The 15,922-nt window shown below is 42.1% G+C and overlaps 1 protein-coding gene across 1 annotated transcript in view; it reads right to left on the bottom strand.

Moving 5' to 3' along the window:
- The window catches only part of Cacnb2 (calcium voltage-gated channel auxiliary subunit beta 2), a 231,558-nt gene extending 215,852 nt beyond the window's left edge, over nucleotides 1-15,706 (bottom strand). Inside the window, exon 1 of the mRNA XM_013348962.2 lies at nucleotides 14,775-15,706. Within this exon, the coding sequence (XP_013204416.1) occupies nucleotides 14,775-14,822 (48 nt within the window). The 5' untranslated portion in view covers nucleotides 14,823-15,706. The remainder of the gene's footprint in view (nucleotides 1-14,774) is intronic.
- Between the last annotated feature and the right edge of the window lie 216 nt (nucleotides 15,707-15,922).

Genomic DNA, 15,922 nt, shown 5'->3' with positions numbered 1-15,922 from the left:
TGGCAGTTTGTCAGTCACTTTCCTGTGTCCTACAGAATGTCTAAAAGACTCATGAGGCAGGAACCCTAAAGGACTGCTCACCTTCTTTAGGCAAGTTCAGCAATCATTTTTCTGTGGGTCCTGCATGCCCAGTTTATATAGTATAACATCAAGCAGTTTAGGCAAGAATAGTTTCTTTCCTAAATGGCTAGCAAACTCCGTAAGGAGCCTCTTCAATGCCTGTCACCCTCTCAAAGTAATTGAAACAATCAGAAGCAGACATGTCTTATTGTCAAGAAAAATCAAATTTCTTAAAACATTTTAAATGTCATATTCTGTAGGTCTTTAAAGTGTTGAAGATTATCTATCCAACTGAAATACATCTCTATATATCTAAAAAACTTAACTAAAATGACTACACATTTGACTATTATAAATGACTATTAACCTGTTTTCTTAATTACACATTACATTTTTAAGTGAGCTGCATAAATATAACAAAATTGACCTTCAATTTGTATCAATAAACCAAGATCCACATCAAAGCAAAGTATTTATCTTTATATCATATCTCCCTTATTTTTTTCCAGAAATTGACTGTAACCATTAATCACTTATGATCAACCCCCTTTAAATGAAAATAAACACTTATAAACAATAATTTTGGGAATTTGGGCGCTGTTCTCTCCGAACTTCTTCCTGTTATTTGTTGGGTGAAGTATTTTTAGGGTTTACAGAGACCTTTTGGGGGGGGGGGATCTTATTCCATCAAACCACATCCCATCCAACATGGTGGAAGCATGTTCACTGCCTTTACTAGCCACGCTCAGAATCCCAGCTGAGCCCTGCCTGTTAGTACCATCCTATCCAACCTGGGAGAGGTATGTTCACTGCCTCTGTGAGCCATGCTCACCATCCAAGCTCCAGGGACACAGTGGCTCTACTTTGCCATTAAGCAACTAGTAGCACACTGCTCACAAACCCCATTTAGGTGCAGGATCTCCGAAAGAGCCAGAGTTCATGCTGCCAGCAGGAACCAGGAAGCTGTTGTCTCTTAAAGAAGCCACACAGTTTTGTTTTTGTTTTGTTTTGTTTTGTTTTTGCTAATGCTGAGTTAGGAAGCCTTCTCTTAAAGGAGCCTCACCTCTACTCACCACCAACAAACAGAACCTATCTGAAAAAACTGCGACTACCATAAAGCTCCAATTGACTCCCATTCTGGGGGGTCTAGAAGTCCCAATGAGGAACAGAAGGAGGGAGAAGATGAGCAAGGAAGTCAGGACCAAGAGGGGTGCAACCACCCACGGAGACAGTGGGGCTGATCTATTGGGAGCTCACCAAGGCCAGCTGGATTGTGACTGAAAAAACAGGGGATAAACCCGGACTCTCTGAATATGGCGGACAATGAAGGTTGCTGAGAAGCCAAAGACAATGGCACTGGGTTTTGATCCTACTTCTTGTTCTGGCTTTGTGGGGGCCTAGCCAGTTTGGATGTTCGCCTTCCTAGACCAGGATGGAGGGGGGAGGACTTTGGACTTTCCACAGGGCAGGGAACCCTGACTGCTCTTCAGACTCGAGAGGGAGGGGGAGAGGAGTGGGGGGAGGGCGGGAAGAGTGGGAGGCTGGGAGGAGGCGGAAATTTTTTTTTTCTCAATAAAAAAAAAAGAAAGAGTCTTAGGTTTATGTGGATACACGTTGCTGAATGTTGGGTATCATTGTGCAAAGTGAAACTGCTTTTCCATTTTTGTTCCCTTCCTTGAGTTGCTTTTGGCAGGATATCTCTCCCAGCAATTGTAAAGGAAACTAATCCACACAGGAAACATGTTTGCCTTAAAAGCATGGCTTCAGTATATTCTACTTCTACATGAAGAACCTCTGCAGTGTTTGTTCACACAGATCATGCTTCCTCTTTTCTGCAAAGGACAGAGACCATTGTCCTCCATGGTTTGCAGGGTTGTTGAAGGTGCACTCAAAGGACTCTTCCTCTTATACCAGAGAAGACTTAGCTGGGCTACTCGGGTCTTTCCTCTCTTTCTCGGAAATCTGAACTTTGAATAACTGTACACAAATTGGCCTACAGTAGGCTGGCTGCCCACAGAGGAAGGACTCCAGATGCTCAGAGTCACCTTGAATCCAATTTCTAGACTTCCTGTGATTTTTCTGAGTTTTCCCAGTGGCCTCTGGACCTCCACTAATGGTGTACATTACAACCACTCAAGGTTGGGAAGATGCTAAGGCAGGAAGTATCTGTCTTGTAAGCAGGAGGACCTGAGTTTGATCCTCAGAGCCGATGTGAAAAGAAGCTGGGCATAGTGTGCTTGCTTTCTCAGAGCTGGGGAGACAGATACAAGAAATCTGACGCTTGCTGGCTAGGCAGCCTACTCTACTAAGTGAGCTCCATCCAGTATAGTGAAAGAGCAATGATAGCCGAGGTTGTTGTCTGTCCTCCATGAATGCATGCGTGTGATATGTGCATATGCACTCATGTATGCATGTACACCACAGAAAAACATACACATCACATGGGCAGAGGATTAAAACTTAATGGAAGGTGTCATCACTCTGACTCACTTTTTCAGGAATGCCGTTCACTTATTTACTTCCTGAGAAGACTCTGAAGGATTTTCAGTGTTGGTGATGAGAAATGCACTGAAAGCAGTGCTACAAGCTACCCACAGATTTCATTGTTTAAATTACAAAGGCTATTTCAATCATTTATGACCAGGATACCTTATGATAGTTAATCTCTATAAAGCTCTACAGAGTTGTTACAAATACAGAAGCATGAAACCTGTAGATGACAAATGAGGATGCCAGTTGCACGATGATGATGGTGGTGGTGGCGGCAGTGGAAGTGGTGATGGTGATAATGATGATGGACTTTTGTAGGGCTGGCATTGAACCCAGCCCAGGGCCTGGTACATGGTAGACAAGCATTGTACCATTGAGTCATAGTCCTACCCAGTCACAGGATTCGTTCTTAGCTACTTCTTCCCCAGCCATCCTATTGTGTGTCCCTCAGTGAGGACACTTCACAATCACTAGGATCTCAGTGCATCTACTCAGACTGTTCCCCACTCATCTCTGTAGGACAATGACTGAGACCATAGGGAAGGCAGTGGGGAATTTAGGTGAAGTTTCATGGACTCACTATGACATTACTATAGAAACAAAGGAGGAGAAAGAAAGGAAAAGGGAGAAAAGGAACAAAGAAGGGAAAGGGAGAAAACATAAACAAAAGAAAAGTTAGAAGTCAAGCGCTGGAATGTGCTTTGGGAGAAGCCTGGAGCTCCTTTGCTCCCATTCTTTTATTAAGGTTTGTTGTCTGGAAGTCAGAGATTAAATAAATCCTTTATTCCTCTGCTCCTGGGGAGGAGAAGGGCCACAAGCATATCACAAAAGTGCAAGGAAGAACAAAAGACGGTGACCACAGAAGGACGCTGTTGTTGGTGATTCACAGAGAAGTGGCTGCTCTCTCAATGCAATAGCAAGAAAGACACAGAACACAGGAGGCCTGGGAAGCAGATCTATTCAGCAGAAAGGTCGCCCTGTGACTAAAGGCTGCGAATCTACACAAAAGGCAGCTACCTACCTGAGCCTGGACTTGTAAGGGAGGGGGCTGGTGATGAATGACACAGCTCTGAAAAATGGAGCTGCTGGCTTTATTCGTGATAAGGATGCCAGGGACGCTTTTCATACAGGCAGCTTTTAAGCCTTTGCTTCAGGGGTGGGCTCATTTATTTATTCCTGTATGGTGTATGTGCGGTGTATGTCTGTGAGTGGGCAGGTGCACACACCCAAGTGTGTACAAGCAGAGGCCAGAACAGGGCTCTGAGTGGCTTCTTCCATTTGTCCTCACCTTTTTGCCTTAAGGCAAGATCTGAACTGGAAGGTTTAGTTTTGGGGATGGCAGCCAGTGAGCTCTTGGGTTCCTTCTTTGTAACCAGTATTTAAATAAAGTCAGTTTGTGGTTTTAATTTTAATCATTCCAATCAGAACTGAGATCTCTTCTGTATTTGAAGGGCTTTTTGTCATTGGGGACGAATCTTGTTCTTTTAATCTAAACCTTTAAAAGAAATAGACTATAATAAACTGATTAGTTTAAAACTTCAGCCGCAAACCTTTTTTTTCTATTTCATATATATTCCCAAGAAAGGATATTATAACAAAGCTCTTCCATGTTTATAACATATAAATTTCTGATGAATTCTGCATGGGAATAAAATGAAAATTTAATATTACACTGACACATGAGAACAGAGGGGCCAGTAGGAAAATAAGAATTTGCTAGTTTCTCCCTGGTATTAGTTTTGTATTTACTCATTCAGTCTACTGAGAACATGTTCAGGGCTGAATATTTTTGCTGGGATACAGAGATACAGCAATGAAAAAGGAGGAGAGTAAATATGGAGATCAGAGAGAAACAGATAAATAAAAGGCCCAGTGTGATATATAGAGTGGGTGCCTTTAAGAGTAAAAGCAACAAGGCTACTTTACGAGGCATGGGTGAAAGCTTCCACTGAGGTTAGTCTGAGGGTAAACGAGCCCAGGGCCTTGAGACTGCACAGTATTCAATGTTGCTGGGAATTGAGGTTGTCAATGGGCTCAGAGTTAAGGCCAAGGAAGCTCACAGAAGTTTGATCATGAAGGATCCAGGAGTATGTTGCTCAGACTGCACTGAAATTCTCCGAGAATGGCATCCGGTTGAGGGTTTTAAGAGGAGGAAGGACACCAGTGCGAGCCTAGTATTGTGGGGACATACTGGTGACGAATTAAAAGGAAGGTGGGGAGACTGGTCAGGACGTTGCTGTGGTCTTTTGGGAGCGAAATAACGGGGTGCATAAGAATTGAAGTCCCAAGGGAATTATCACAATACATATACTAATTCAGTTTGGGGTGTTGGCTCAGAATTCTCCATGTCTCTGTTCCAATATCTTGCTAGAGGCCAGTACAAGCAGTTGAAAATGAAATCTTTGGGAGGCTGGAAGATTCCTAAATCCAATCCAGAATCCCACAGCGACAATCTGAAGTCCATGTTGACTCTTATGATACCACAGTGGGGAAAATAGACTGTCTGAAAGTTCAGAACCTTCTTTAAGATGCTGCACATAGTAAGTAAGATAAATTGAAGATCAGATAATTGAGTAACTACAGAGCCAGATTTGCTTGATGCCAAGGAGATGAAGCAACAGATCAGCATTGACAGACTTTGCCACAAAACAATTTCTGTCTTCTCCCTTTTGACTCTGGAGACAGTAATAAGTATCCTGCATCCTACCTTGATGAAACATCTCCAAGGAGGAAGGAAGGAAGGAAGGAAGGAAGGAAGGAAGGAAGGAAGGAAGGAAGGAAGGAAGGAAGGAAGGAAGGAAGGAAGGAAGGAAGGAAGGAAGGAAGGAAAAGCAAGATTTAAAAAAAGAAGAAAAAGAAAGAAAAGAAAAATTTTGACACTTTGGGAAATATAACTCACCATGGCCACAATGATATAGCTCAACATTACCATATGTGTACTACACCCTTGCGGCAGATAAAATATGTACATGTATTTTAATATAAATAGAATCATATCACAAATAAAAGGAAAAAGTAAAAAAAAGTCAGAGCCCAGAGACAATGACCGTGCATCTGAATCAGATAGAAGCGTGAGTTCAAAGGTGCCATTTTAACTGCCAATGTGGTGGAGGCGGAAACGACAGCGATGAGAGGGAGCCCCAAGACAGCACGACATACGAGGGTACAAATGAACCAGCTTAGTGTGTAAAGCAGAGCATCTGCACTTGCTACACAGGACTCCTGCCTATGGCACTCCTGTCTCCAGTGCATTCTGAATACACGTGGCGATTTCTCGGTAAGGTTATCACCCAATGCACTTCAGGTTCGTACATGAATAAAAACATTCTCAGAGCAGGTATCTACATCTTGTCCGCTGAAAAGGATTGGGGAGACTTGCTCCATTGCTGAGGGACTCCAGGTCCTTTCCATGCAATGAGGACTGGTGACGGAGTGCTGCCTACTGGCTTCCTGGGACTATTGTGCCCGCTGAGTGATACAAAGAATTGCACACCTTCCCTGCGGTGTGCATGTCATCGTTTCTTCCCTCCATCCCTGCCACGAGCACCTTCACCTGTGCTGAGTATAGGCCATCCCTTTGGGTAGTATGCTCCCTGCTGTAAAAACGGGCAGTTTTGTCAAGTTTATAGACTTTATGCAGTCCTGCCCAGGTCCTACCTACCTGTTCATTCATGAAGCAATTACCATGTTCACAATATTCCATCTGAGTGTCTCTGAAAGTTAAAAGCCTCAAGATGAAGTTGACCTCTGAACTCTATCCTCAGAAAAGCCTACTCCAGTGATGGAGATACAAGTCCTTGTGAAATACCAATGTGTGTTTAGTTTAACAAAATCTGATAGCTGGCAAAGCTAGGGAATGCCACCCGACTGTCTCAGGAGAAGACAAAAATGCAGAGTGACCCAGGACTTACTGAGGAAGACTTAAAACAACTGGAGGTTCCAGTTCCCAGAAAATTCTCCAGCACACTTGTTTTCTTACCTGTTCAGAAGAGGCTAGCTTTCAACCTAATTTCATTTCTCCATCTGAGTCCCGTATATGTCTGGGATGAAATGGTCATGAAATGTTCACTTAAAATCTTCTGTAGTATTAGAATGTCGGTAGAGAGAAGCTACTAATTCAAGAAGTAAACAGAAACTCTGCTTTCATTTTCTGGTCATCCAGACCCGAATAATAACACAAAAAATATAGTAATTACAATAACACTGTCTGGTCAGTGGTTCAGGTGTATTTCCAGCTTAGCTCTTACATCTTAAATTAACCCATTTCTATTAATCTGCATTTTGCCCCAAGGCTACAGCTTACTGGTAAGGTTCTGGCATCTTTCTCCTTCGGCAGCTACATGGTGTCTTCCTAACTCTGCCTTCTTTCTTCCTGTATTTAGTTTGGCTTTCCTGCCTACCTATATTCTGCCCTACCATAGACCAAAGCAGCTTCTTTATTAACCCATGGTAATAAAACAGACTCATATAGGGTATACAGAAGGGAATCCTACATCACCAAGCAAATTGTCAAGCTGTGACAAAAGATTAAATCATTGAGCAGTACTTGTACTGCACAGAGTTTACATGCTCAGGTTTGGAATTCCTGAGGCTGAGACACATTGCTCCCATGTTGGCTGATACCTTCTTAAGGATCATCTTATCTCAATGGCTATTGGCTGAAGGAGCGAAAGGAGCTCCCCCAACATATAGGAACATGAGTTAGCAAATAGAAAAGTAGGACATTGTACTAACTTTAAAAAACTGAAGGGTCAGCTGGGAGGTGGTGGCGCACGCCTTTAATCCCAGCACTCAGGAGGCAGAGGCAGGTGGATCTCTGTGAGTTCGAGGCCAGCCTGGTCTACAAGAGCTAGTTCCAGGACAGGCTCCAAAGCCACTGAGAAACCCTGTCTCGAAAAACAAAACAAAACAAAAGCAACAGCAACAGCAACAAAAACAAACAAAGAAAAACAACAACAACAAAACCCTGAAGGGTCAGCTGACTCGGTGGCTAAAGGTGCCTGCTGCAGGATAGACAGCCTGAGTTAAATTCTCAGGACTCAGATGGTGGAAGGAGAGAGCCATCTTTTGAAAGTTGTCCTGAGTTTCCTGTAAGTGTCCTGAACAGGAGTTCTCCTGTAATCAGATGATGACTACCCTAATTGTCATCAGAGAACCTTCATCCAGTAACTGATGGAATCAGATACAGAGATCCACAGCCAAGCACCAAGTTAAACTCCTGGAGTCCAGTCGAAGAGAGGGAGAAGGGATTATATGAGCAACAGTGGTCAAGATCATGATGGGGAAACCCACAGGCACAGCTGACCCAAGCTCATGGGAACTCACAGATTCTAGACAGGGAGCCTGCTTGGGATGGAACTAGGCCCTCTGCTGGTGGGTGACAGTTGTGCGGCTTGACCTGTTTGTGGGGCCCCTGGGAATGGGACCAGGATCTATCTCCAGTGCGTGAGCTGGCTTTTTAGAGCCCATCCCCTACGGTGGGATGCCTTGCTCAGCCTTGATGCAGGACGGAGAAGCTTGGTCCTGTCTCAACTTGATGTGCCAGGCTATGTTGACTCCCTATGGGAGGCCTTACCCTTTCTGAGGACTGGATGAGGGGGTGGGAGTGGGGGAGAGGTGTGTGTGTGTGGAGAAGCAGGAGGAGGGGAGGAAGGGGGACCTGTGGTTGGTGTGTAAAATGAATAAAACACTTAAAAGAAAAAAATAAATTTTGATCACTAAGCAGATTTTTTAAAAATCTATCAACTTAAAAAAAAAGTGTCATGGTGTGTATAGTTCTCCCACACACAAATAAATAAATGCAATATTAAAAAAATTAAAACTTGAAAGGTCAAACAAAAAGTTCTTTATAGGGACCAAGTTAAAAGCTATTAAAACTCATGTCTCAAATCTGGAAAGCCAGAAATCTATCATATATAAACGCGACTTAAATTTTTTTATAGAATTTTATATATTTTGCGTGGTATGTGTGTCTCAGGGCATGTATAGAAGTCAGAGGACAGCTTGTGGAGTTGGGTCTCCCTTTCCATCATGTGTGTTCTGGGTATTGAACTGAGGTCATACAGCTCGGTGGCATGTGCCTTTACCTGCTGGGACATCTAGATGATTTAAATTTAAATATGATTTAAAAGGTAGATCTTAGAATTCAAAAACCATCCTAAGACCAACTTAGGATTTCCCTAAATTGGTGTGATTTGGAAAAAAGCATGAATCACGAGTGAAAAATTACAAGGCAAGCTGGACAGGACCAACAGTCCCATTCAGCAGCAGCCGCGATCATGTGGCACACAAGCTCTTCTCAAGTTCAATCACAATTGATTTTTATGCTCCAAAGCATTATAAAATCTTCATGTTAATTAAATTTAATTATAATCCAATTATTTAACCATAAGAAGAAATTCCAAGCAAGATGAACCAAACACTGCACCTAGAGAAGGAATCACTTCACTTTGATGCTCAGCTCAGCTACCAGCAGCTGCTGAGCCCTGTAGCAATACAGTTAGCTCATTGCCTTGATGGATGGCTTCTCCCCTGTGACATGGCAATTTACCTTGCCTACCTTTGAGGTTATCTTACAAATTATTATTGGCATAGAAAGAATTAAGCTTGATTCTGGCATTTTCCCAACAAAATTGGTTTCTTGCTTGTCGTTCCCCACCCCCGCACCCCGATTTGCCTCTCTCTCTCTGTTACCTTCTGCTTTTGTGTCACAGGCATGCCCCCCTAACCCCAAACTGCTCCCCTTCTCCTGCTCTCCTATTTAGCTTCACAGTCTGTGCTCACTCTCCTACCACCCTATCCTTATACATACAGACATTCGAAGTTAGGCTCTGCCCGTGCGAGAACACGCAATTTTTGTCCAAGTCTGGGCCATCTCACACAGCACAATACCTTCCAGGTCCATCCATTTCCTGCAAATTTAATTTTTCTTTACAGCTGAGTAAAATTAGATGTGTGAATATATCCCACAATTCCATTACCCATTCTTTAACCTGACATGAAAAAGCAGGCAACAACTGTTAACTCTAAAAGACTGTGCATGAGGCAACTGTATAAATCATAGACGAAGCTCTGATTTGCATGACTCAGTCATGTAAAAGTCACAAAAGTAACACCCGTGGTGATCTCAGTTAAATAAATGCTCTAAAGATTAAAAAATTATTAGAGCCTAACAAAAACGTTGTCTTATCAGAGATTCATTGTGTATGGATGAGTTTGTCTCCTCTGTTATCAAAGCTTTTGGAGATGATTAGTAATAACCAATGAATACAGGCAGCCACCAAGCCCAGGACAATCACCTACCCTTTTCCTCCCGCCCCCTTCTCTGCTGCTCTCTTACAGTTTTATCGCCTGGGTCCACTTGCAGTTCTACCAGCTTTTCCCAAAATAACTACACAGGAGTTGATACGCAGGTACTGACAAACTATTTTATTTTAACTTTCAAATCTTCAATATTCTACTGGGATCCTGATTAAATAGGATAATTACCAGGCTCAAAAGAGAAGAAAAGTCTCTGCTATAACATGGTCAATAAGCAATCTCATCAAAATCCCAAACCTATGCCAAGTCTAATCCCACAATCTAAGGAGTATTCTTCATAGACGCCATCACCCAATGCTGTGTTATATGCTAATTGCCAGTTGCTGCTTTCTTTACCAATTCTTTATTCACTAATCTGTCTCAAAAGACAGATAACCCAAGAGAAACAAAGCAGGATACTGCAACAGGTACTGCACAAATGCTCAAATGCCTCACTTTGGTAGTCATTAAGGAAATGCAAAGGAGAGGCCTCAGGGGATACTTCTGCCTATAGACTGGCTCGGTGCAACAGAAAAGCAAATCCCTCGCAGAGCATGGCCATCTAGGAGAGTATAAATGGACTGAATGTTTTGGAATGCTTACTAGTGCCCACTTAAGACAAACATGGGTATATTGTAACCTCTGACATGAAACTTTTGGTCTTAGATTGAAATCCAACAGAATTATATGCCTAAACATTACATATCACAATTGTTAAAAACCATAATGCTGATAATATCCTCAAACTGGAAGCTACCCAGGAGCCCATCAACAGCAGAATGACTAACTAAATCATGGGTTAGTACACAATGGAATACTATATAGCCACAAGAATAAGATTATAACTATAACCACAAAGAGCTGTCTTATAAATGAAGGACAAGTGACCTGGGTAAATGAGATGAGAAACTAGTCTATATGAGTTCATTTCTACAAGACTCAGATACAGGAAAAATGAGCCCAGGATACTGTCAGATAAATGATTCCACTGAGGGAAGTAAGCAATGGTGAACACAAGAGGTGTAGACAATGACTAGTTTCTTCAAAATAAGGTAACACAACAATAACAACAACAAACCAACTTCATGTGTGTGGTTCTGTGCACCTGGAGCTTGCGTGACAGATGGTTGTGAGCTGTCTTGACTTAGGTGCTGGGAACTGAACTCATACCCTCTGGAAGAGCAGTACACAGTCCTAACTGCGGAGCCATCTCTCCAGCCCCAAGGCAGGTCTTCTGGATTTGAGTACTGCCTACATTCTTCAAACTTCGAAGTTGAAATTTTAGCACCATCTCTCGTATGTGTTTGATTTGCAGGTTACTCATCCACATATTTTGAGCCTGGATTTTCTGGATTTTGAACCATTTCAGAATTTCAGATTAGGGATGCATAGTCAAGAAAAAAAAGTCTATGAGAATATTCTCAAAACTAAAAATCCTAAGAACCTGGAGAATCTTTTTTTTTTTTTTTCTTTTGGTTTTTCGAGACAGGGTTTCTCTGCAGCTTTGGAGCCTGTCCTGGAACTAGCTCTTGTAGACCAGGCTGGTTGGAGAATCTTAAAGATTTGTACTCCTAAGCCTTTCAGACAAGGCACATCTATACAACCTATCCTTAGTAACCACACCCCCTGTGAGTGTCAATATTGATGCTAGTTTGTCTCCATATAAAGTGGGATAAAATTTGCACGTAACCTGTGTCCATTCTCCCACAAACTTTAAGTCATATGTAGATGATTTAATATTTGGTGTGATACAAATTTTGGTATTGTTATACGGTGCTGCTGGAGAAAGACAAGAGACTGTTGAGGCTCAATATAGATGTGACGTCTCTCAAAGACTTTTGATCCTGCTGTGAAATCCACAAATGTGGAACCTATGAGCATGGAAGGCCACCTGAACCTCAACTAAACCTTAGCAGAATGGGAATCAACCCTTTCTCCCAAAGGATGCAAATGTCAATGTTTTTCAAGTCACCGTAGTGCTCTCCATGTTTAAATTAATAATAGTTATTCAGCTGACATATTTTTATACCATTTAATAAAATGGCAAAGCAGTTTAGGTAAACATAAGGATTTCCTGAGGTATAAAGCCAGGTTCTGAAAGAGAAATTACTGTTAGGTATAAATAAAATAATGAAGACTAGATCTCAAAAATAAATAATAACGTCAAAATGAGAGCCTTATGTCCTGAGTCTTAAAGAGAAAAACAGGGCTTCCGGCCCATGGTCAAGGCTCTTTGCTCATAGAAAAAGTTTTGGATATCAAGCCTATGTTGAGCAGGAGAGGGAAGGGAGCCAAATAAAACCAACGGCTCTGGAAGGTAAAGAACTAGAGATGCAGAAAGGTGGCACGTGCGTATAACTTTCTCTGCTGCCCACATAACGTTCACCGTTCTTTCTAAAAGACAATGTCAGAGTAGGAGGAATCTTTAACAAAGCTGTCATCTTAAAAAGAAAATGGTTAAAAAAGAAAGAAAAACTGCCAGAAGATTGAACACACACACACACACACACACACACACACACACACACACACACACCACTGAGCAGTGAATAACCCATCGGAGGATGCATCACCAGGCAATCGTGTAGCTGTATAAACATCATAGTGCTTACAAACTAAATCACCAGGTACCCTTATCTGCCTCAACTTCTATGATCTGTGCAATCCATCACTGACTGAAATGCAGTCATTCAATGGGTAATTGAACACGTATGTTATCTTATTTACATGTTTAATTTCCAATGTTACATACAGAAGACATATCTGATTTATATGTATAGACAAAGGTTTGAATTTACTACTGGTATGACCTACATTGTCATTTCCCAAAATTGAAAATATATTTAAGAAATGACAATAGAATACCCCATATATTAGTATAAATACTGGGGTCGGGGCTGCCTTTTGAAATGCTGTACACCCAGTTATTCAATGAGTAGCCCCAGATCTGATAACTTTGCAGGCAAACTAGGTCTCACTCACAGATGTAGTCACCACTGGTTCTTCCCCTCTAAGGGAACTGTGTGTTTCAGAGTTCATCAACCTATGGCTTTGTGTTGGCCATCTATAAAGAAAACTGAAAGCCAGAGGTTAAACAGCACTCAGTTAAATACCTGAAGGAATTACATGTGGGTAACAGAGCCCCAAGACAAAATATTCTAAAAAAAAAAAAAAAATTCATACACCAGATCAAAATATCTGACTTTACAACGTCTTTAAAACAGACATATACTAGTTATTGTTGTGGCTTCTTACCCTAAATATGGGGCAAAAAGTTTGATAATTATAAAGAAACAAGTGCTCACCCATTTTAGTCATGACTCCAAAATGACAAAACCAGGATATAGTGTCTGTTCTTTCTACATATTTACATGTATAACACCAAAACGGGGCAAAAGCAAGCAGAATATAAATTACATCCTTGTTCAGAAACCTCCTGTACAGGAGGCAAAAAAAGCCTAGATTTCTTGTAATTCATAATGCAAAATAAACAGAAACACATAAAGCCACAGAAGTCAGAGCCCTCGTTAATTCCTGAAAATAGAGGTCTTTAATTCCAAGTTATTCTGAAATTTTTATTTTTAGGCAGTTTTGCACATGAAAAAGTTATGGTACTTGTTCCCAAATCTTATTAAAAATCAATTAATTTTTCTACTGGAAAAATTCACCCATCTCTGCCTGTAGATGTCGTCTTTAAAAAAAAAATCTTGGCTGCCTACCTCACAACTACATTTACTCCTGACGGGTCAGCTGTTGCTTTCAAAACACAAATGGCACTGAGCACACAACAATTCTAAAGCCCTTTCAATTAAGGAGCTTTTAAAGGCCTTAATTATTTAATAAAGGAGAAATCTTCTAGCTCTAATAGGAATGTAATGATCTGTCACCCCCTCCCACCCTTAATTCTCAACTTGGTGTTTTAGAACACGGCTGATTTTGACCTTGCTTGTCCTGAGGTCTCAGGTGAATCTCTTCTGCTAGCCCAACCCCCAAGGTCACAGATTTCCAAGTGATACCCTTAAGATTTGATTAGTGTCCACTGTCTATTATCTACTTGCTTTGCATCCAGGAATCTCGAGTCAGTGTTAAGCCAGTCAGCATTGCAGTCTGGCCAGCCTGCATAAATCGCCTGCTCCCTTTCCTTTCACTCCATGAAAATAAAGGGGCTGCACACAGGAGTGTGAAAATAAAGCCTGCTCTTCCTCGGAGCCTGTCGCCGGGGTGGCAGTGCCGTGGATTTCAATTAACATCCAACCCTCTCAAACAGTGACACTTCGGTATCTGCGAGAGCCTGCCTTTTAGAATTTAATACTCAGACAGCCATTTTGCAAAAAAAGAAAACACAGCAGGTCTACGAAATAAGGGCTGTTTCAGAAAGACAGTCAGAATGATAAAGCCGTTGGAAACGCTGGCATGATTGCAACAGCTGTGTCATTCGTCAGACGATTATCATCTACTCCTCTTCTGAAGCTCTTCAAAACAGGATTTAACATTAGACAATGATGGTCTGTAATTTGACAAACTCCGTATTATTTCATATCTAGAAAAAGATCTCCTTTCCCATGGCACAATTCAAATATGAAAACTCCAAGCAAAAGAGTCTATCAACTGGTTTGAACGGACACAGATATCTGAGACAATAGATACTCCCTCACACACATATACACACCAGATCAATCCCTCCACAAGCTATTCCCAACCTTATGAAAGTAACCTGGCACAAAAGATAAACATACAAAAGCATCTCTGGAAAGACCTCAGAGTCTCATAGACCTCAGGTGCCTTGACAACTCGTGGCATAAATGATTGATTTTCTGTTTGGTTCAGCACAGGGATTAAAGCATCCAAAAGAAGCAACAGAGACCAGACAGACACAAGTGACATTTTCAGCTCCTAGCCGCAGCTGTTCAGCAATAGAAACTTACATAGGACACCCGAACTCGCCGGCGATGCACCAGCCCGCAGCACTGCATGAAGAGGGGGCAGAACGCAGTCAGAGCGTGGCTTCACCAAGCTGCACCGTGCCTCGTCTCCCCGTCACGGCCACTGTCCATTTCTCCCCACCTTCCACTCCCGGTAAGAGCCATGGGCAAATGATCAGTTAGCTTCGGTCTCTAGGTAGTTTTTACAGATACTGCTGTTTCTGCAGGCATGCCAAAACTTTGTTCTCTCTGTCTGCCTTTTTAAAATTTCTTACAGGTAATTTGAGATCTTCTTTAAGGGGGCTGCCTACTGGCAGAAATCTAGAAAAGGTAGCCTTTCTCTTCCCAAAGGAACTCTTGCTAATGTGGAGTTGAGCCTGTCCAGATCGCTGGGGTTTCTGAGCAAGGCTTTTACAGTAGCCATGCTCTCCTCCGGAGATTTTCAGACCTCAGAGCCTTGCATTTCACCAGGCTGCAGTCTGCTGCTTCGGAAGGGAGGAGGCCTACCCTGGCTGCTGTTTATGTGACTGTGTCTGAGAACAGCGCTGCTCCTGCCGCTGCTTGGCTGTTATTTCGCCCTTCTCGGCTACGCACAGACTGGCAACAGCATCCTTGATTCACTGGTACCTCTGTAACATTTTGGGCATATCTGATTTGCTCGTTCTCCCTCCTCCCCTTTCACTGACAAATGAGTGAGTCTAGACTTGAATTCACTGTGGATTCTTAGGACTCCGGAGCCACCCTCTCCACTGTGAGATGCTTTGCCCTGCAGTATGTATTGCAAAGGATTTGTAAGGAAGATTGCTGGAGTAGCCTCAGGACCTGACTCACTCAACCACTGCGGCTGTACAGTGTTTTCCTGCTTGTTGCCAAAGACTCATTTTCTACATTGAAGCATGTTAAATAAACAGAGCTCTGGCAGGCAAATGTGATCAGAGTCAGACCTAATTAATTGGTTAAATAATATATCATCTATGATTTAGACATAATAAGCCAAATGTTCCACAAACCCGAGAGCTTAGCAAGTCAATACTCCATGTAGACTATTATTTATACCACTTCCGAAGGACATGGTTTTCTGACAGGGAGCCGATCTTTACATTAGTTGTCTAAGGCCTTGTACACGCCGCACAATGAAACATGAATCATTG

This window comes from Microtus ochrogaster, chromosome 16, assembly GCF_000317375.1.
Source record: "Microtus ochrogaster isolate Prairie Vole_2 chromosome 16, MicOch1.0, whole genome shotgun sequence".
NCBI lineage: Eukaryota > Metazoa > Chordata > Mammalia > Rodentia > Cricetidae > Microtus > Microtus ochrogaster.
The sequence above is the reverse complement of the archived record's forward strand: the minus strand, read 5'-3'. Positions and strand labels throughout refer to the sequence as shown.